The sequence below is a fragment of the Triturus cristatus genome, chromosome 5_2 (assembly GCF_964204655.1).
Source record: "Triturus cristatus chromosome 5_2, aTriCri1.1, whole genome shotgun sequence".
Taxonomy (NCBI): Eukaryota; Metazoa; Chordata; class Amphibia; order Caudata; family Salamandridae; genus Triturus; species Triturus cristatus.
In genome coordinates this window covers 415,455,305-415,478,253 of record NC_140588.1, presented here as the reverse complement: position 1 = coordinate 415,478,253, position 22,949 = coordinate 415,455,305, and the positions used below count along the sequence as shown (strand labels likewise).

Sequence of the window (22,949 nt, the reverse complement as noted above, 5' to 3'; positions counted from 1 at the left end):
TCTTTCTGCTGTCTTAGATACATTGCATTCTGAATCAGCTACCTCTATTTGCATGCATCAGAAAATACATCAACCACCTCCTGCGTGCATACAAAGGCAAGGATTGCAAAACGTTTTAAGAGAAATCTGCTGCACCTATGCACCCTAGTGCTGTATTGCTGTAAACCCACCTTGAATGCATGGACAAAGTGTCCTGGTGCCAGACCAGCAGCCAGGAATTAGCACTGATGCCAATAGTATGATGCAAATAAGTAGTTCTTGAGTGCTTTTCTAAATAAAAGTCTAGATAAGGTACCAGGGCCTACAAGGGATTTTTTTCAACAAAGAAAATCATCTTGGCTCTAAGAAATACATTTATAAAGCCCTTATCAGTGGCTCCAGGTAAACAAATTAAGAAACTTCATTATATTAATTCAAAGTGAGTATATATCGACAAAAGTAGGATGGGTCAGCCGCCAGCTTACTATTGGAATTAAGTGCGGCATTTGACACAGTGGATCACAAGATCCTAAGAAATAGACTTTGCAAGGTGGGAATTCAGGGCAAAGCATTAGATTGGCTCACCTCGTATCTGGAAAACAGATCCTACCAAGTCATGGACAAAGACTGCTTCTCTGACAGCTTTTCAATGATTTGTCGTGTCCCTCAAGGATCGTCTCTCAGCCCCACGTTGTTCAATATATATGTGCGCATGTGCGCCAGCTTGCCATCTCAGTGCAGGACTTTAACCTGTCAGTGGTCTCCTATGCGGATGACTCCCAGCTGGTTGTTTCTCTTACAGAAGGCCCTAATCCAGGAAATAAACATTTGGCAACCTGTTTGGATAAACTGCGCTGCTGGATGTCAAGCTGCCGCCTAATGCTGAATGGTGATAAGACAGAATTAATGATAAAAAAAAATGTACCACAACGATGAGGGTCCCGCACCCATGCGCACAGGGAGTCACTTCCTCAAAATATTTAAATTACCAGTGCTCACTTAACGAATGGTCACCGTTAAACCATCCCTACATTGAAATAATTTCACACTTGTAAGGAGCACTACAAATATACACAATATTTCCAAACAAATATCTTTGATTCAAAAACATTTATTCTCAAATCTCATATTTTTTAAACATGGAGAATGTCCAATTGTTCATGTACCAATGTGTTATTGCTTTGATGCCTCGGTTAGTCCTTTATCCATTAATAAATGTTCTTGCCCAAAAAATGTTTTCCTTTTAATCCATCCAAATTTTTCTTTTGATCCATCAATCGTTGTTACCAATTTTTTATGATCCAATCACTTTATCATCCTTTTGATCCATCCATCGTTACTTTCCAATTATATAAAATATTGTATGATCCAATCATTAGATCGAGAGGTTATACTTCCATTCCTAATGTCCAATACTCTCAACAGCCGACGCGTTTCGTCTCCTCCCGGGACATCATCAGGGCTGTGAAATAAACGAGAACATGCCATCATAATCAAGACTTTCCTGTCCATATATTCACACCTTCAAATCAAATCCTGCCTATATAACATGCTCCAAAGTAAATCAGAATAGTAAACAAGTTGTTCTAATTTATTCCTACCTATATAACAGGCTCCCAAGTTAATCAGGATGTTAAACCTGTAGTTCTAGTTTGTAACAGACATCATCTCTATCAGTCAAAAATGACACAATTGGTGATATAATAAACCCCATGGGTAATATTCATAGCACTCATTGCAATAAACACCCCATTTTTTGTACCAAACACAAAATCCTTCTATAGAACCCTCTTCGTATGCATCAATCTGTCCCTGTTCTCTCCTTAGTCTCTATTCCTACATTCCTGATCGAAATCTGCCCCTTTTATGACCCTACTTCTGTTGTCTCTGTCCTGTACTCAAAGTCCTAAGAACCAATCATCTATAACATACTTAATTTCGCCACCCTATTTAATTCTCAGCTACATTTCTATATTCCCAGATCAAGTGCAGTTGAACCGGTCTCACCTTTATCCAGTAATATTGGTGAGTGCATCCAAGACACTTTATTTCTAATGCAGTCTGTCCAATTCGACTAACACAAATATTATCTGTATCAGAGAAAAAGGAGAAAACACTTTCTATAACCTTTCCCCAACATAAAAAGTAACCTAAATATTCCAAAAACCTATTTCACAAATTCTCTGTCCAAGTACCTGTGAAAATTCAGAAGTCTTCACCATCCTCTACGCATCCCCTCGCGGTTTCTCTGCAACTCACGCTCCGTATTTTGAACAGTCCGCTCCTCTGGTTTATAAAGGCAAAGTAGCCAATCACTACGCCTCCTTTCTAATTGTTAACCCTGTTCCCTCTCTGGTCCGCTCATTCGGTGAGCCAATCACTAAGCGGCAGTGGTCCCTCTGTTGAAAAAGTCAACATTAGACGTGTCCAAGCCTGAAAATGTCCGACCGATTTAGTTGCTCTCATTCCTATCTACAATCATGGAATCATATGTTAACACAATTCTAACTCAATCCCAGGAAGTGAACTCAATACTGGACACATCTCAAAACGGTTTCTGGCCACGGCACAGTACCGAGTACGCAGGCAGTTATAAAACAGCTGCCGACCCCCTTAGATGAGGGCAGAACTACGGCATTAATTCTGCTTGATCTGAGTGTGGCCTTCAAAGCAGGCTCCCACAAGATCTTGCTCCATCGCCTGGTGGAGATCGGTGTCGATGGCAAGGCCCTCTCCTGGTTCTTGTTCTTTTTGGCCAATTGGACCTTCCAAGCTATTGCCCCTCCTTTTTTTTCCCGCACACACCCATTATGCTGCAGTGTCCCTTAGGGGTCAGCTTCGAGCCCTACTTTATTTACCATCTACATCAGACCATTGGCTCTGATGGCGAAAGCCCAGGGCATCTCTCTGGTGTCATACGCAGATGGCACCCAACTGCTGATCACCTTCTCTAATTACCCCAGCCAGAATTCGGCAAAATTTAAAGATGATCTAACTGCCATCTGAGTGGATGGCTGTCAACTGTCTGCAGCTGAACTCGGCCAAATCTAAAATCCTTCTGGTAGGCAGGGACTCTCATCTTTGGGGCAACCAGTGGTGGTCCCCTGCTCTTGTGTACCCCCCATGCCCAAACCTGTGGTTAAGAACTTGGGAATACTGGTGGACAAAGATCTCAGCTTCAAGGCTCATGCCAAATTAGTGGCAGGCAACTGTTTCGGATTGCCACGTGGCCTAAAGCCAATACTAGGTATTTTTGATTCTCAAACCCGGCAGCTGATCATCCAGTCTTCCATTATGGCTAGATTGGAATATTGCAACGTGCTACTTCTGGGATCCAACAAATCTCTGATCAAAAGGCTTCAACGCGTCCAGAACACTGCTGTTTGCTCTCTGTTCACTCTTCCTAAACATTGCCATGTTTCTAATCTCCTCGCCGGCTTCATTGGTTACCCATGGAACAGGGAATACTCCTCAAAGCCTTGTGTATCATTCACATGATCCTCTCAGGCATCTGCCCGGGAATCTTGAGCGATATGTGCTTGCATTACGTACCTACACGCGCTTTGCACTCTGTAGATCTGCACTTGGCCAGAGTCCCTCGGAAACGGAGGACCAGAGCGAGTGGCCGCTCATTCAAAGCATTGGCACCTGCTCTGTGGAACTCCTTACCCCTTCCTATCCACAGCACCCCTGATCACTGGACCTTTAGAAGGATGGTGAAGACCTGGCTGTTCTCTAACCACTAATTTCTCTATGACTCTTCACTCTCTTTTGACAGTCAGCATTGGGACGCACTGTTGTTGGGGGAACCATGCGCTCTATAAATACTATACCATAACATAACAGAGGCCCTACTCTCAGCACAGTACCCGCCAGAACGGGGAAGCCTTCAGGTAGCCATGCGCGTTAATAAACAAGCAGAAACATAAGTAATGCAAGATGGGTAAATATTTTAAAAGTACAAATTTATGTTGAAAATTCTGTTTATAAATAAGGGTAGAAAATACAACTCACATGAACACAAAAGTGACTGAGATAGATTATAGTCACAGCAACTGTTTTCTGATAAACACTTTTGTTATAGGCCATTTCAAATATTTTCAAATGAGGAGAACATCATGTAATATACAATAAACATTTTCAGAAAGATCATTTTTACATGAAAATGGGTGGAATGTTGACGTTTCGGTCTTGTCTCATGCTAATGTCTATAAGACCATCTTCAGGACTAAATGTTCTTATCTGGACTGAAGACCCCTATATAAAACTAATAATCCAAAGAATTGCGTGAGTCAATAAAGTACTACCAATGAAAAAAGAGATATACACCTGTGATAAAAAAGAGAAAAGGAAAGGAAAAATTGTGTCATCAGAACAAATCCAGGAAAAACTAAGTTGCAGAAAAAGAATGAAAAGTGACGTGATCCAGGACAGTTTCTTGCCCTGAGCATTAAACTGAAGTAAGAGAACATTCACCAGCTTGGTACAAAAGTGAAAGTAAATCTAGTTACAAGATCCAAGCAGTTTCTTACCCTGAGTATTAATCTAAAGTAAGAAAACATTCACCAGCTTAGTGCAGAAATAATAAGTTATGCAAACTTACTAGATCAATGAATGAAGGTAATCTGATTTACAAAGCATCTAGATAATGACGCACAGAGATGGAGCACAGAATGATCTCCAAAAATCTATAGGAACAAAAAGTAGAGACTCACAGTAAATGACCATGCCTCCAAGACCGCTGGTCTTATTGAGAATGCAGCATATGTATTGCGCTCTTCAGAATTGGGACGGGAACTCCTTAACAAACAGCACAATGTCAATTGCTGGCTGCAGTAGAGACTCACAGTAAATGACTATGCTTCCATGACCACTAGTCTTATTTAGAATGGAGCATATATATCACGCTCTTCAGAATTGGGAAGGGAACTCTTTCCCAAACAGCACAGTGTCAATTGCTGGCTGTTGTTGTTCACTGACATTCCACCCATTTTCATGTATAAATGATCTTTCTGGAAATGGTCATTGTATACTTAATGATGTCCTCCTCATTTGAAAATATTTGAAATGGGCTATAACAAAAGTGTTTATGAGAAAACAGTTGCCGTGAAGATAGTCTATCTCAGTCACTTTTGTATTCATGTGACTTGTATTTTGCACGCTTATTTATAATGAGAATTTTCGAAATAAATTTGTGCTTTTAAAGTATACACCAGTCTTGCATTTCTTGCATTTCCTTTGACGATATACTCGCTTTTAATAAATATAATGTATTTTGTTCATTTGTTTGCCTGAAGCCACTGATAAATTTTATAAATGTATTTCTGTGAGCCAAGAAGATTTTCTTTGTTGAAAAAAATCCCTTGTAGGTACTCATACCGTATCTAGATTTTGATTTACCCAAGCCTCCAAGGGTCTATTGGGTTGCCCAATTTTTTGTCAGTTTCTAAATAAAAGATCATGAGGAAAATACCATAGGAACAAAGGGAACAGATTCCCTTCTCTGCTTGCTAAAACAGTGAAGGTTCAGCTTCCCTCTCTAGTCCGGCGAAACCTTGGTTCTCTAACTAATATGGCAGACATGGACCTAAAAATTCTAGATGGATGATTTTCCACTATCTACTTAAGACCAAGTTTTTTAAAGGCTCAGCGAATGGTGAAAATTGATTAAATAAGATCCTCTTCTTGATCTGGAGCCAATGCATGTTATGAAGAAGTTGTGAAATTGAGTCCCTCTTGGTATTTCCAGGATAAGGCATTCAGCCGCATTTTCTACCACTTGTAGTTTTCTGATCAATTTTTCTGGAAGGCTAAGATAGAGTTGCAGATAGGTTTGTTGATGAATGGTCAAACCTGAGAAGTAACTGGTTATCATAAGCATATGAAATACTTTCAAACTCATATGATTATATTAATTTAGCTAGGTGCCACATAGATATTAAATAATGCTAGGCTTAAAGAGGAGCCCTACAGCTCCTTAAAAGCAAGCTGTTTTCTGGTCAAAGACCAATGCAGTACCACAAATACCTATCCGAGACAGGAGCTGGATAAGAATAAGATGAAAGACGGTATCAAAGGATGCAGGGCGATCTAGCATGATCTAGGCAGCATTCTTACCTTCATCCTGAGCTATTTTAAAAACCTTGATAATCACTACGAGCGCTGTTTCCATACTATGGCGGGGATGGAAACCCGACTGAATGTAGTGTAGGAGTTTGTTGTCTTCCAGGTAAGTGGACAGCTGGAAATTTACTGACCTTTCCAGCAATTTTAGAGGCTGAAGGAATCAGCGAAATAGGTCAAAATTTACAAAGCACGGAAGGGTTGGCCAAAGGTTTTTTCAGTCAAGGAACTACTTTAGCCCTTTTCCAATTCAGTCAGAATTAGCATTGAATATGTTTGAGGAGGACAGGTCATTAAAGAAATGTGCAAAGGTGCGCATGGTGCAATACAATCTGTTGAACGTATTCAACCATATCTAGAACATGTTTACAACCCCCAATACAGATTTGTGTTGACTCGCTTTAGATTTAATATTATCCATCGTTGTGTCTGTTTGCCTCATGTAAACGAAGGATTGGCCAAACTAACTAATTGCCTGTGTGATGGCAACTCGCAACAATATACCTTGCTTCTTACTTTGTTTTGTAAATGTTATGAATTACCACAGTTAAAATTTTTAAAGCCGTTTCTACAGAAAAGGTAATTTTAGGCAGTGCCGACCAGTGTCACATTTTTTACAAAAAAGGCACTCCTTTGAGGTGAGTTTTTTGCTGTGTCTAAAGGGTGTATAGAGGGTTATTTTAATACGTAAACAGTGTGAGAACTTTGCACACGAATTAAATATTGGAAATGCTTTTTATCTGATGGGTGAACTGTATGTCTGCCAGCCGCGGCACGTTCAGGTAAGAGCCGGGGCGCCGGATTAGGGGGCTGGGGGGATTCGACAGACGACCATGAGGGGAAATTAAATAAATAATTAATTTTCCCTCCTCGTCGTCGTCTGTCGAAATCCACCCTCAGCCGGCTCCACTGCCTCACCGCTCTTACCTGCTCGGGCCACGGCTGAGTCTGTATGTTTAATGCTTTTTTATGGAAACGTGTTTATGTTTTTAGTGTGTGAACTTTTAAAGTTTTTTATCCTGAAAAACCAAATAAAGTGTTTTTGAAGTTGAAGTTGAGCCAGATCCATTTATGACTCTAGTGAGTTGTTAAAATGCTGGTGAAGAATGGGTACTTCTGGCCTTTACGGAGTTCCCAAGTATTAAGGAGGGAGACAAGGGTCACTAGAAGACCCAGATTGGCACTGTAACAAGGTCTGCCAGGTTTGCACCAATAGAAATTGGGGAAAACATTTTAAAAAAGCCCACAAGTTTTGAGGTGATCAAATCATCAAATGTCTAAGGTAAAATAACTAGAGTAACTGCAGGGTAGATAACTTCTTGCATAGTTCAGACGAGGCTGGAATTCCTGGGCTACAGACTTTAGGGTTCAGATAGGACGTAGTGATTTTGAATATTTCGCCAGGGATGTTATTAGCCTCAGCAAAGCGATGTGCATAATTCACAGTTTGGACCGATTAAATTGCCTTGTGGGACAGTTTTAAAGCTGTTTGATAAGACTCTTTCTCATCTTCAGGGGCGTAGCTTGTTCAGTAAGATTGGGGGGGGGTGAGCTTCAGATTTTCGCAACAATCAGGCTGGCATATAATAGTAAAATACATAGTAGGACAAGGAGGGAGCATGAGAGGGGCCTAAGGGGCAGTCTAAAGTGAGAGGAATGCGGATTGGAAGAATTAATAAGTGAGAGGAAAAACAATATTTTGTAAAATAATCAACATTTTCGAGGACTTTCAAAACAGAGAGGGAGGGAGTGTATGTGCGTTTTTGTCTGTGTTTATAAACATGCCTCGTTGAATTCGAAAGCCTCACCTGACTGAAAGCACCTGTGCCCAACTATTTATCAGACAAAATATTCATTAGAGGGTTGTAACACTCTAAACACCCCCCTGAACTACGCCTCTGATCATCTTTATCATAATTCAGCCTCTATGTGCGTTCCAATAGTTGACAAACGTTCTTTAAGACCAAAGGTTCCTGCAAAATCAATGGGGCTGATGGGGCTCTGCTTAGCTTTAACAATTTTAATAGCGGCCAGGGTTCCGACAGCGTCATGAAGCCAGAGATATGCTAAGGTGGGGTCGGAGTGCACATCACCCGAAATAATTAGCTATGATGCTGACAGTAATTAAGGGAGCTTTTTGGGGTCGGTTTTATTTCAGCCTCGCGACGTAACATTGCCCTGGTTAAATCATTCACAATATTGCCCCTGTCCAGCTAAATGAGATCAAATAATGACCATCATGCCAGGAAAGCACTGTAGGTTGACAAATAATTAGCAAATTAGAAATAATGAAGTCAAGAGTGTAACCCGCTTGATGAGAAGCGGTAGTGACAAGTTGCTGCAAGTACAACGCCATACAGGTCACTACCAGCACAAGATCTGATTTGTCAAAGGGCACATTATCCACATGTAGATTGAAGTCCTCTAAATCAGTAAAGTTTTAGTACTTCAAAACAGCAGGGTAGATGGCCTCATCCCAAGAAAAAAGGAATTCTTAGGCCTAATCATGGGTACAATAAGCAAATAAGGACCCTGATTAAGAAATTGAAAATTAGTATTAACATGCTGTACCGACACCAGGTTCCTTCATAACTGAAATTACTTTATTATTAGAACATTGGAATGTTGAGAGTTCTATTGAAGGCAATAGAGTAACTCCAGGCTTATAATGGCTGGTATAAGCCCACAGATCCAACATTCGAAGGCTTGTCTTCATGTTTCTCCATTTTTTAATTTAGAATATTCTACCCATAGTGGGTGGAATGTTCCAATAGGCTTGCAGGTCTTCTGCCTCGGGCTATATCGGTTGTTATAGGCCCGGGCCTGCGACTCGGGCCTATAACTCGAGGTCAGGGCCTTTAACAACCGATATTGTCCTCAGCAATGGGCTATAAGGCTATTTTAGAACATTGGAATGTTGAGCACTCCATTGAAGACAAACAAGTGGTTCTGGCGTATAATGACTGTTATAAGCCTTCTCCTTCATCATTCCAATGTTTGTTTTTCTGTTTCTCCCTTTTTAATTTCGAACATTCTACTCTTAGTGGAGTTCTAATAGCCTTATAACCCTTCTCCCTGCAAGCTGGACCTATAACTAGGGTTCAGGGCATTTAACAGCTGGTATAGTCTGCGGCAGTGGCCTATAAGGCTGTATTATAATGCACCGCAGGTGTCAGGTTCTTTTTTTTTTTAATGGTAGAGTGAGATAAAATGACCATCAGACTGAACAACATGCTGAATTCTTAGCACACGTTTTATTTTGAAAGAGCTCAAATGTATTTATGATTAGGGTCTACAGAGGAATTGGTCCAATATTTACATGCCATTTATTCGTAGTGAGTAGGTTAAAGATAAAACCAACCACACCTACAAAACCTGAAGCTTGAGTTACACTATCTACGTATGTATTACACACAGGGTTTGTCTAGCCTGTTTTCTAGAGCATAACTTTCCTTTACTCATTGTTACTGGGGGTTGTTGATCACGTGATCAAATGGATTGTATTTCTAACGTTGGTGTTTGTAGAACATACTTTGTCCATCTGAAAACAATTAATCTTGCTAAATGTGATTAATTACTAACCTTGGAGACGCAACTAGCTCAGTTGGAGGAGCGACATAGGGGGTCCACGGACCCCGAAGTGGCCGCCCAGATTCAGACTCTAGTCTCAGACTTCAACAGCGAGGCGGACAGGGAAGTGCAGCACATGGGTAAATACGCCACAGCTCGCACCTATGGGGAGAGCGAACGCCCGAGCTCCCTATTAGCGGGGATACTCCGTAGCGCCAGGCGGCCCTTAGTCGTCGACGAACTGGTGACTGCATCTGGGTCGGTGATTACTGACGAGGCAGAGATAGTGGAAGAATTTCGGGACTATTATGCGGGGCTGTATACAGCAAAATCCTCCCAAATGGAGGAGGAGATAGACGACTACCTCAGTTATATAACCCCTTCCCTGCTCATGACGGAACCGTTCCGTCATGAGCCACGGTTGCCGTGTGCTCATGACGGAACGGTTCCGTCATGTCAATCCTGTCGGCGGCCGCTCCGCCTGCGCGGCGCTGTTTCCCCACCTGTGCGGGGCGACAACGCAAATGGGCGGAGTCATGACGGAACCGTTCCGTCATGAGCACAGCTCAACTGTGGCTCATGACGGAGCGGCTCCGTCATGAGCACAGGCCCGCCGCGCTGCCCCCCTGCCCCCCCCAGCGCTGCAGCGGAATGTCCGCAGCAGCGAAGGGGATAAAAATGCCCTTCCTGCCAAACTTGCAGAGGGAATTCCTGGCGCTGCCGGTGCAAAAAGACGAAATCCTGAAGGCACTGGGGGGCATGAGGGCGGGCACTGCCCCGGGCGCGGATGGGCTAACGGTGGCGTTCTACAAGGCCTTTCAGGATAAACTTCTCCCACACATCATGGCCCTTTTCGAAAATATCTGTCAGGAGGGTAGCATGCCGGACTCGATGCGAGAGGCGCTGCTCGTCACCATTCTGAAACCTGGGCGGCCCTCGAATCTGTGCGGCTCGTACAGGCCGCTTTCCCTGATAAATGTTGACGCCAAGCTGTATGCAAAGGTCCTTGCTACGCGTCTGGCGCTACTGGTGCCGGAGCTGGTGGCCCCGGAGCAGGCGGGGTTCATCCCGTCCAGGAACCTCACTTATAACATTCGCACAGTCCTTGGAGCCATGCAGCATGTGCACCCGGGAGGTAAGGCCTTGGCGATTTTCCTCGACATGGAGAAGGCGTTTGACTCTGTCGAGTGGCCCTTCATGGTGAGAGTCTTGAGGAAACTAGGTCTGGGAGAACCGTTCCTGCAGATGGTGGGTGCACTATACTTCAGACCTACTGCCAGGCTGCGCATAGGGGACCGAGTCACAGACGCCTTCACGGTCTCCAGGGGTACTCGTCAGGGGTGCCCCCTTTCTCCCCTCTTGTACGCTCTGGTGGCGGAGCCGCTGGCGTGCGCAATGCGGGAGTATCATCAATTTGAAGGTATTAACTTCCCCACCTATCGGATCTGCATTTCTACCTACGCGGACGATACGTTACTATAGTCCGCAACCCGGAGGAGAATCTCTCCTCCGTGCTGAGAGAGGTAGTCCGGTTTGGGGCTCTCTCGGGCCTCCAGGTGAACTGGACTATGTCGCTGGCGTTCCCACTGACCCCGATCACAGTGCCGTTCCCTATGGAATACCCCCTACAGTGGACAACTGACTTTGTCAGATACTTGGGGATCCGGCTGCACAAGGACCCGGAGGTTTTGCTCCGGGAAAACTACGGGGTAGCCTACTCCAACCTTGTTGACGACGTAGAGGTGTGGATTAAACTCCCTCTGTCGCTGATGGGCAGATTGGCCATCATGAAAATGGTGGTCCTGCCGAGATTTTTGTTCCTCTTCACTAACATCCCTATTGTACTCTCTAAGGCTTTCTTTGCGCAGTTGACCCAGACCCTGGTTCGGCTGGCCTGGGGCGGTAAGCAGCCTAGGGTGCAGTATAAGGTCCTGACGCTCCCCTACGAGATGGGGGGACTTGGGGCCCCGGACCTGGAAAGGTATTATAGGATAGCGCAGGCGGCCCACCTACATACGTGGGTCCATGCCACCACGGATATACCGCACGCGCTGATGGAGCGGTTATTTGCGGAACCGCTTCCCCTCCCGGCAACTGTCTTCCAGCCGGTGGACCGCAGGGTGGGAACATTGGACTCCCTAAAGGCCACGAACCATGCATGGCATGCGATCCGGAGGGCGCAGGATTGCGAACTACTGTATTCCCCACTGATGCGAGTGGAGTGGGCGATCTGGCTCCCCCCACTGAGGGACGCTGGGGTGAGACGGGCGCTGGGCGCCTTGGGCATCGCCACACTGGCGGACCTGTTCCAGGATGGGGTGGTTAAGACGTGGGACCAGATCCGCTCGGCCCGGCCTGGGGCTACCCAGCTCCAGCGCTTCCAATTCCATAGGATCCGTAGTGCGCTGTCGGCCCTGTTGGGGCCGGACCTGGAGGAACCGCCAGAGGTCCCGGAACTTACATATGTCATCAAAACGGTGGCCCCAGCCAAACTCGTTTCGACTCTCAAAAAACTTGGGGACAAGCACCGGGCGCCCGAGTGCTCGGCGGCGCGACGGGGGTGGCAGGCCGACCTACAAATGGAAATAACGGACGAGATGTGGACCTACTGCTGCTCTAGCACTAAAAGGGTGTCGTTAAACGGTAGGCACCGACTGATACACTTTAAGTTCCTGCAGTGGGTCTATTACACCCCAGAAAGACTGCACAGGTACGGGCTTCGCCCATCGGCAGAGTGCGAACGCTGCCATTTCCCGGTAGCGGACTTCATACACATGGCCTGGCACTGTCCGGGTATAGCCCGGTTCTGGACAGCAGTGTTCCTGGAACTGAGCCTGATACTGGAAAAGGACATACAGCCTAACCCGGCGCTGGCGTTGCTGGGTTTTTCCAAGCCACTCCCGCGGGCGCTTAGACGCCTGAGGGACATAGCGCTTTTAACGGCCCGGCGCGTTGTGGCGTCGTGCTGGATGAGGGGGCCGCTCCCCACTAAAAAACGCTGGGTCAGAGATATGCTGTATTGCTGCACGCAGGCGGAGACATATAGTGAATTGTTGCCCCCGAAGAGCCGCCCCAAGAACTTTTGGGGACTGTACAGAACATATCTGACGGCTGGGGAAGCTGAGGGGGCGGGCCGGGGAGCGCCACAGGACGATGGATCTGATGCACACAACGAGGCGGAGGCAGGTGTGATACTGGAGCGCACGCTGGTAGACGCATGACTGGATGGCGGGTCGGCGTGACACTCAGGAGGCGCGCCGGTGGGCTGAGTGTGTGGCCGGGCATTACCCGGAGGAGCGTGGCATGCTTTGAGTGGAACCGTGGGGGAGACGGAGGGCGGCTGCAGAGTGGACGGCAAATCGAGAGTGGAGCACTGCTTTGCCTGCTTACAGCTGGATGCAGGGACGGCGGATAGGACAGTACGCAGATGCGAGAATGATGAGACGACGTGCGTGGGGTGGGTGGGCTGGGAGGGGGGGCGTTGGGACTTGCTTTACAGAAACTCAGGGAGTGGTTCAGGTTAGCGGGTGAAGGAGGTAACTGGTGGGACTGCCCCACATACATGATGGTCTGTAGTGGGGTCTGAGGGCTGGGGCTGCCACTGATATTTGCAGTAATGGCAATGAGATTCCTTGTGTGTAGATCCCCTTGAAACGCCGCCGGTCCTCCGGGATGTCGGCTAAATGGCCGTGTAAACTGCACCTCCCTCTTTCCCCCCCCCCCCACCTCCTACGGATCAGGGGGGGTAACGCATGGATATGTGACTTCCTGCTGTGCTGACCTACATGTTTACTTTTTGTCAATAAAGGTTTTTGAAATATAAAAAAAAAAAAAAGTGATTAATTACTAGGGGAAAGTAGGATATTTACAGGATCTACTTTGCCTCGCTAGTCGTAATCCCTTTGATACTGTTACTGCATTACTTCCAGGAAAGCAAGGCCACTTCTCTAGCAAAACATGTTTTGCAGCCATTTATGGTCTACAGAAGCAGACAGCAGACTATTCAAAGGTGCGGCAGAATGCTGCCACCAAGAATAAGTAGAAGACTGGCAGAATACTGATATTTGTATAGTGGCGGCTGCCACAAACAAAAAATGGTGAGCGGGAGAGAGTGCTGAAGGGGGAGCATGCGGGGGGTTGGTGAATAATAATAATACTAATAAGATAAAAATAAAAGGGACTTACCTTAAGCTGCTGGCTGCCTCGCGTCTCTGCAGACACTGGGACAGCAGCAGGGACTCCCTGTGCAATCCCAGCACTGCTCTCATGCTATGAGAGCAGAGCAGGGATTGGCCTAAGCAGGCTGGTTTAACACTCATTCAGGCATAGGGAGTTTGTGCTGTTTCTCCAACCCTGTTGTGCAATACAGCTGGGTTGGAGAAACCTAACTGTGCATTTGTGTTTGGATGGCCGTCATTTGTGTTTGGCCGGCCTAAGACGGCCATCCAAACACATGTGCACACTTAGAAGTGCACTCCACTCCTACTCCCCCCTCCCATGGCCTGGCCCCTCCCCTCCCTACACACGCTGTCTCAGCCAGCAGCTGAAAAATAACATGAAAATAAAATAGCCTTTTATTTTTCAGTTGGGCGACGCTCAACCATTGCAGAGAAGCCGCCCCTGTATTTGTGGCCATATGAAACTCACGAGATCGAATCTCAAAAAGAAAGTTATTCTTTTTGAGGTCGGAAAACAGTGCACCATAAAAGTAGTAATGGTAAGGGCCAGTTACATACAATGCTTCATACCTCACTGAAGTTTGTTATGAAGCGGGAAATAGAAAAATCCACTATTTACCCAGGTCAGCTCCAATCTTTTTACCAGGCCTGAATGCAAAAAACAACCAAAAGATCTCAGCTTCTCAGCTTCAAAAAAGATAAACTGTGTTTCCCCAGCTTTTCCCCTCTCGTAGATTGGTCACAGTAAACGGCAAATGTTATCTGACAAGAACATGACAAATCTATCACCATGTGATGGAATTGATGTAAAAGTTCAGTGAAGTTGAACGATTTTAACATATTTATTAGGTTAATTTGTAATCCTTTTCATAAAGTATCAGAAACAAAAGAAAAAAAGTGAAGATCCATGAATACATCTGTGGTATTCCAACTTCGTCTTAGTTGCCTTGGTTTATATGGAATGTCATGACATGCCATAGTTTTGATGTATAGAATTGTAAGTATGTCATCAGGTTCTGATGTAGAAGATGTTAGATGGGCAGTTGATGTTGATGCTGACTTGCAGATGGATGGGATCTTTCTCATGAACTAAACTTCTTGGAAACAGCCTTCCTGTGTCTACAATTTATCTACCAGGAATGCTTCTCTAGCGTAGTCGGCAGGATGAAGAAGATCCTAACACTAAGGATTGGTGAGAGATAACCTTTCTTTTTGGCTACTTTTGGAACGGTTTATCTTATATCACTAACTGGCAAGTCCTGATTCTCTCCTAATTTACTGAGTACTCTTATTTGCTACACCATGACTTTAAACTTAACCTGGTACTCGTGGGACTAAGAGGAGTTATTTATTTGTTCTCCTGAGACTGTGAGCTGAACGTTAATTATAAGTTGTTCCTGCATGTTTATCGTTCATGTGAGTTTGCGAGGGTCTGGACTGATTAAGCGTTAAAAAAACAATGTCCAGCTGGATAAACGTTTACTAACTCTCAAGTATTGGTGAGGAGTTTGTCTCATCGTGAATTACAACCCACGGTGCGAGACCTGTTTGAAAGCAAATTGGAGCGCGAGTTGCTTTTAAAAGAAAACTTTAAGGGAGGAGTGCTTACTTCATTTGGATTGTGGTGTGTTTCTTCTCCTCACATTCCTTGTTGATTGAAGCATTGCTTGGAGCGTCCTTCGTCAGCACGTATCCTGCGTAGGCGTGGGAGCCTTCTTGGTTTTTGTCACCTGGCAACGGAGTAAATATCGAGTTGCCGGTTGCTTTGCCTGGAGCGTCCTTCGTCAGCACGAAACCTGTGTAGGCGTGGGGGCCATCTTGGTTTTCGTCGCCTGGCAACAGAGTAAAAATTGAGTTGTCGGTTGGAAGCTTTCTTCATTGACGTGTGTTCACTCTCACTCATCTTCAGCGATACACTATTATCTTAGTAGTAATTAGCGTGCACTTCGCAGTGACACACACACTTGTTAATGAAGGCTCCTGTTTCACGAGCACTATCGTAAGCTAGTGCACATTCTCTTAAAGCAATTTTGCGTGTCTTCTCTATTACAGTGGCACACACACTTAAATTCAGTGACACTCACACTTTCATGAGTGTACTCGGACAACCAGCGCGTGTGTTCTCTGCATCACAGTGATACACACACTTTGAAATTAGTGCTTTTAATTAACCAGTGTGTCTTTTGCAGCACAGTGACACACACACTTAATGGATTGTTTTTGTTACTTTATTTAGAATGTTTCTTTGTTATTTTATTTGTCTGCTTATCACATCTTATAACTACATGTATTTATAGGTAGTTGTTGTGAACATCATATTTCACATTTACAATTTTTATCATATTGTTGATATTTTGCTATACATTTTCATGATGCAGAATGTTACAGCAGCTCCATTCTTCCTATCTAGTCCTAGATCTCCACCTATAAAGTGGAAAAAATGGAAAGTTGTGTTTGAGAGGTATGCTAGAGTTTGCGGCCCCTCGCTCAGTGCAGATAGAAAATCTTCCTTGCTTCTTCATTGTTTAGGGTCTGAAGGGCAAGACGTTTTTGACCATCTGCCAGACCTGTCTCCTACGGAAAGCAGGGATTTGAATGATTATGAAATTTGTATTAAAAAACTTGATAAACATTATCTTCCTAAGGTTAGTACGATACTAGAAAGGTACCAGTTTGCCAAATGTATGCAAGCCGAAGAGGAAAATATTGAAGCATATGTAACTCATCTAAGGAAGCTTGCTTCTTCGTGCAAATTTGATAATATCACTGATGAGCAAATCCGTGATAAATTTATGTTCGGATGCAATATTGAAAAGGTTAGGGAGGAACTCTGGCTGCGTGATGAGCCTACTCTGGATGAAGTTCTAACAGTAGCAAAAAGAATAGAACATTCCCTTAAATGTGTCGCTGTTATAAAAAAGGACTATGAGAAGGATTTAAAAGTACATATGTTTAAAAATAAGAGTGAAAATTTTTTAACAAAGGATAAGAAGGAAGTGGTGAAACCTTGGATAGAAAGAAAATGTTATAGGTGCGGCAAGGCAGGTCATCTTGCAAATGATAAAAAGTGTCCAGCACTCAATCAAACTTCCTTGGAGTGTAAAAAAAGCGTCATTTAACGGCGCTGTGTAAAGGTAAACCCAGACCAAAAGTTAAGGAAGTGGATATTTTTGATGATTGTAATGCTGAATCAAGCTCTGAAGATTTTGAATGTGGGCAGATAGTGGCTCAAATTGAAAACAAGCAAAAAGGTAAATCTTGTACCTTTGACGAAATTTTGGTTGAAGGAGAAAGCACTAGTTTTATTTGACTCTGGCGCCAAAATTACCATTGTTTCTAATGAATTCTATGTCAAGAAGTTAAAAGATAAAATTGTTTTATTGATGCCTGACATTGTTCCTTTGGCATATGGAGGAGAGCCCATTAAATTACATGGCTATTTCGTAGGTCTCATTGAATATAAGAATAGGTTGGTTTCTGGAAAAATGTATGTGTCCAAGAAATGTGACAGCATAATCATCTGGATACACCAAGGGGATCTGGGAGTTTATCTTGACCCGAATGCTGATCCACCCATACAACTTAGAGATGGAATTTATTCAGTATCTAGAGATAGTGATGATGAATTTGTGTGTAATTTAAAAACTGAATTTCCGAATGTCTTCAAAGAAGATTTAGGGTGCTTGAAAGGGTATCGACATAAGATCATATTTAAAAAAAATGCCACTCCTATATGTTGCAAAGTGAGAAATGTGCCTCTCGCTGTCAGAGAGGATATGCAAAAAGAGGTCTTGAAATTGAAAGAGTGGGGCATCATTGAGGGAGTTGAGGGTACGGAGTGGTTGGCTCCGGTCGTTGCTGCTCGTAAACCTAATGGGGACTTACCTCTCTGTATTGATTTGAGACAGCTTAACAAAAATGTGGTGGTAGATCGATATCCTTTACCGAATATCACGGAGCTATTGGTTCTTCTTGGTGGGGCAAAGGTCTTCAGCACTATTGATCTTACATCGGCCTACCATCAGATTGAATTAGATGAATTATGCAGAGATTACACTTCATTTATTACGCCTTTTGGTACATTTAGATTTATATGCATGCCTTTTGGTCTGGTATCAGCTTCATCTGTGTTCCAGCGTGTCATGGAAAGCATACTTAAAGGTCTTCCTGGTGTGTGTGTGTATACCAGGATGATATACTGATCTTTGCAAATTAAGTAAGTGAGCATGATGCAAGGCTTAAATCTGTTTTAAAGAGCCTGTGTGCCCACAATCTGACTATTAAAGCAGAGAAGTGTAAATTTAGATCTAATTCAATTAATTATTTGGGCCACAATATAACCGGGGATGGAGTTAAGCCCAAGGCTGATCTAATCAACACTATTAATAATGTGTGTCCTCCCTCAAATAAAACAGAACTTATGAAATTTTTGGGCATGATTGAATATTATGCGAAATTTGTGAAAGGCTTTGCTTCCTCTACTGTAAACATGAGATGTTTATTGCGCAAAGGAGTGGATTTTGTGTGGTCTAATCTTTGTGAACAGGAATTTGTTAACATCAAAGAAAAGTTAATGAAGCACCATCTCTTAGTAGCTTCAATCCCAATATTAGACCTATTCTCAGCACTGATGCGAGTGAAACGGGGTTGGGAGCGGTCTTGCAACAACATGGTCCTCTAGGAATACAGACTATAATGTTCTTGTCTCGCAGCTTGATAGATCCTGAAACTCGTTATTCTGTTCTGGAAAGAGAATCTCTAGCTGTGTTTTGGGCTATCAAAAATTATTTGGGGGGTTGATTTTGAGGTACATACTGACCACAAGCCATTGGTAGAAATATTTGATAAAAAGGGCTTGGATTCAATCTCCAGTAGAATTTCGAAGTGGATCATTGGTTTACAAGAGTACAGATTTATGCTAAAGTACATATCTGGTATTGACAATGGTGTAGTTGATGTGTTGTCCCGTCTTGTATCCTCCGAACCCCCTCAAGATAATAAACTTGATGATGATGATGAGTGGGTTTGCGTTGTGGATAATGATGTTATTTCGGAGGAAAGATGGTGTGAGGAAATAATTTGTGATCCCACTTTGTGTGAAGTGATGTCTCTTGTTCAAAACAAGTCGAACAGTTGTGAGGATGGAGCTGAGTCCACCAAGCCATTTTGGTCTATACGAAATGAGTTGTCAGTGGATAAAGGTATGTTATTTCGAGGTAGTAAATTGATTCCGCCCATCAGTCTTAGGAAAGAACCGATTGACTTGGTTCACTCATCTCATTCTGGTATTTCTAAGAGTAGGGAGGGATTACGCATGTCATATTGGTGGCCTGGGATGGACAAGATGGTTGAGCGTGTTGTAAGAGATTGTATTCCATGTATTCTAAGTGACAAATCTAAGTTTACTCGTGAACAACCCATGGCATTAAGAAAACGTCCTAATAAACCTTGGCAGGATATTGCTTTGGATATTGTTGGGCCAATTCACAGTAAGGTGTTACAATCATACATATTAGTTGTGATTGACATGTATTCAAGATGGCCTGTGATTTTCTTTTTATCGGTAATTGACTCTAACAATGTTATTCAGTGTTTGAAAAAACTTTTTGCTGATGAAAGTTTTCCTGAGTCTTTGTTAACATATAATGGAGTGCAATTGATTTCTAAGCAAATGGAAGATTTTCTACTTTCTAAGGGTATATCACACATGACCTTCTCTCTTTACCATCCCGAGGCAAATGGGATGGTTGAGAGATTTAATAGAGTTATTTAGGAAACAATTGTTTTAGCTAAATCTCACTCTTTAGACTGGAAAAAGGAGGTGGTAAAGAAGGTGGAGGAGTATAGGCTGTCTCCACATGCTACTACAGGAAAGACGCCTTTCTTGTTGTTCCGTGGTAGAGTACCTAACACTACAGTAGAACCACCTTGGGTCAACAGATATGAATTAGCTAAAGGCAAGGAGGGTGTGTGTGATGGTTTGGTGGTGCAAAGAAAGGATGAAGAGAAAGCCATTCTTAGGAAAAAGTATTTTGATTTAAAAAAAACTGTTAAGAAAACTATTGTGAAAGTTGGTGATTGGGTGATGATTAAGCGGCCTGGGCTTCTAGGTAGCTCATCATCCAAATTTATGAAACCTTTAAGAGTTATCAAAGTGTTCAACAATGCGATACAAACTCAAGATCATCGCATTTGGAACTTGAATAGAGTTGTAGCAGTCAAAGGAGATTTTGACTGCAAGATTAATGATAATTCTCCTAATGAAGATCACTCCTGTATTGATCCAGTGGTTGATGATGACAAAAAGTCAATGAATTCTCGACGTTCATCCAGGGCAACTAAATGACCTGGACATCTTAATGATTTTGTTTGATTCCTTGATTTGTTGTTCATATTACACAAATTGTTTCTTTCTTTGTTAATTTGTTGATGAAGGGGGATGTGTGGTATTCCATCTTCCATCTTAGTTACCTTGGTTTATATGGAATGTCATGACATGCCATAGTTGTGATATATAGGATTGTAAGTATGTCATAAGGTTCTGATGTAGAGGATGTTAGATGGTCAGTTGATGTTGATGCTGACTTGCAGATGGATGGGATCACAGCCTTCCTGTGTCTACAATTTATCTGCCAGGAATGCTTCAACATCCTTACAAGATCTTTCTTCCTCAGACTTCTAGTGATTCTGAAACTATTCTTGCCGAGGGCAATAAACAAAAATAAAGCTGACATTGGGATCTCCATAGATCAAGGGTAGTGAGTGGGGAAGACTAAAGGGATCACAGGGGCCAAAGAGATGGAAGACTTTCTGAAGATGCATTGTCAGGAGGTACCTTTGTAGTTCATAAACAACACCAAGGTGCACAGGAAGTCCTATAACTCCTGGAGGAGGGTTTCCCATTTCCTGGAAGCCCTCCACTGTCTCCTGTTTGGCTGTATTACAATGGAACCAAGCAGTGCCTTGCCTCAAGACATAACCCAGGTCCTGGCTCGTGTATCTGTAACCTCAGAAGCTGGCACCACTTGGTGACAGGGTCTGATGGTTGTTGTAAATTGGCTGTGATTGGATTAGCATTAGCGGAATCCATCTGGTATTTAGAGGCTATCATGTCAATTTTGTGGAATTCATTTTGTATTTCTGGCAGCCATTTTGTTTACCCTTGTGCTCTGTTTAAAGGACTGGCTATACTTAGACTCTGCTACTCTGCACATGTGCAGAAGAATCTAACTGTCCATACATCTGTTTTTAACCTGTAGCTGTCAGGTTGTTTCTACCGGAGGCAGCAACTGCTAGCTCCTCCTTTACTGTTGACTGTGCATTTCTGTATGACCATCTATGTATGTAATTCTCCTATGTGTGCTTGTACCGCCCTCTTTTTGAGCCCCTGTGTGGGTATAAAAGACCCATGGTTCTTCTACTCTGTGTGCTACATCACTCAGTACCAAAGGGTGCTGTTTGAATGTAGTTCCACCTCATGAGGTTTATTAAACTCTGTATTTTCTATTCCAGTTTCTGTGCCAACTTCTTCCTATTGGTCTGAGGACTCTGTGCAGAGAAGGGCGAACCCCTTGCACTGGTAGACCTAGCTGAGGTCACCATCAACAAATTGGCGCCCAACGTTGGGCTCATCGGTGACTCGGATGCCCAAAGGATTGGTCGCGACGAAGGATTGCAATCTCGCTGTGGACGCAATCGCTGCCCAATGAGACCCGAGTCTTGGCAACCACGGCATTTTTCCTTTCTTTCTGATCTGACCATCCAGGTGGTGCCGGTCCTCGACAGAGAACTCTTCTGTTGATTCGCCGTGCAGTGACCATTTGGTCGATTTTAGAACTTGGCAGTTGGAACCTGGACACCAAGTGATTGGTAAGTGTCCTTCTGTGGCACTTGCTGTTGGTTTTGATGCCTGGGATTGGTAAGGTAATTTAGTAACGCTTACTGTGGCTTTTGGATTTGGAGATTTGTGTTGGCCAACTTGGTTTGTCATGAGATTTATATATGGATTGCAATCTATATAGGCAGGTAATGAGGAGAATTTTCTCTATCTGAATTGATTTGAACGGCACATCGTACTAAAGGTACCTTAAGTGCTACTTTGATTATAATACTGCATATTCTGCACTATTTTTGGCATGCCTGTTTTTAGCACACTTCATAGGATGTGTAGCTCTGGTAGTGGTACCAATTTGAATTTGAAACTAGATGAAGCACAACCGGGCCCCCGGAGGGGAGGCCTAATAGGGATATGTATATTAAGTATGGTCTTTCTTCTATAATGTACAGCGCATTATGGAATAAATACACTCGTAAGGATCCTGAGTTACGTTGGCCTATGTATGGGTCATTTGATTTACGAAAGATTGAGTATGTGGCACAATGTATGTTTAGGCAAAAGACTAGGCAAATGATGTTTGATTGTGTACGAATGTGGGAGAAAGAAGTGCATGAACGAATGAAGCGTAAGCAAGCCTTGATTGAAAAAGAACAGCGAAAGAACATTTATGTGAAAGCATTAGAGCTGAAGAACAAAGCAGTTACTTGTATATAATTAGCCGTCTCCCCTAGAGGGGATACTTGACTAGGTTTAGGTATAAAAAAGTATTTATTCTTTGGTGATTAGTACCCCGAGGAACTAAATATGTACATAGAAAGGATCCTGGTCTGTGCACTTAGTAACATTCATAAGTGGTGATATGCAGAGCGTTTTTTTCTTGGTGTTCTGCCAGCCAAATCTAGTGAATATGACTTACAACTAGTATTTACAAATGGTTTGGTTTAAGTACAGTCTGTGGGCTGTCTTTTGTTTCTGTCCTAAGTGTTGATCTGTGGGTTAAATGTGTGTTTAAATGTCTGTGGTTTGTCATTAGTGGTACTTGTAAGTAGCGATTGCGCTCTTGGTGCAAGAATAGCTAGCCTTAAGTGCCCTGTATTAAGTGTTCTGAGTATATGACACAGTTTTGAAAATGTCTGGAATAAGCTCAATGTTTTTTTTTGTCATCATTCTGTTATGCCAAATATCATTAAAATGAAATACATTTTAAAAGAATCCAGCAATGAATTATATAATATATGCTAAATAGCTGCACGCTATCATTA

General features: G+C 43.3%; 1 protein-coding gene across 1 annotated transcript in view; it reads right to left on the bottom strand.

Moving 5' to 3' along the window:
* Nucleotides 1–1,104: 1,104 nt before the first annotated feature.
* Nucleotides 1,105–22,949, bottom strand: part of LOC146823085 (uncharacterized) — a 37,031-nt gene continuing 15,186 nt past the window's right edge. The window contains exons 2-3 of the mRNA XM_085606620.1: nt 15,460–15,682; nt 1,105–1,441 (exon numbers count right to left, since the gene is read on the bottom strand). Of these exons, the coding sequence (XP_085462746.1) occupies nt 1,327–1,441; nt 15,460–15,682 (338 nt within the window). The 3' untranslated portion in view covers nt 1,105–1,326. The remainder of the gene's footprint in view (nt 1,442–15,459; nt 15,683–22,949) is intronic.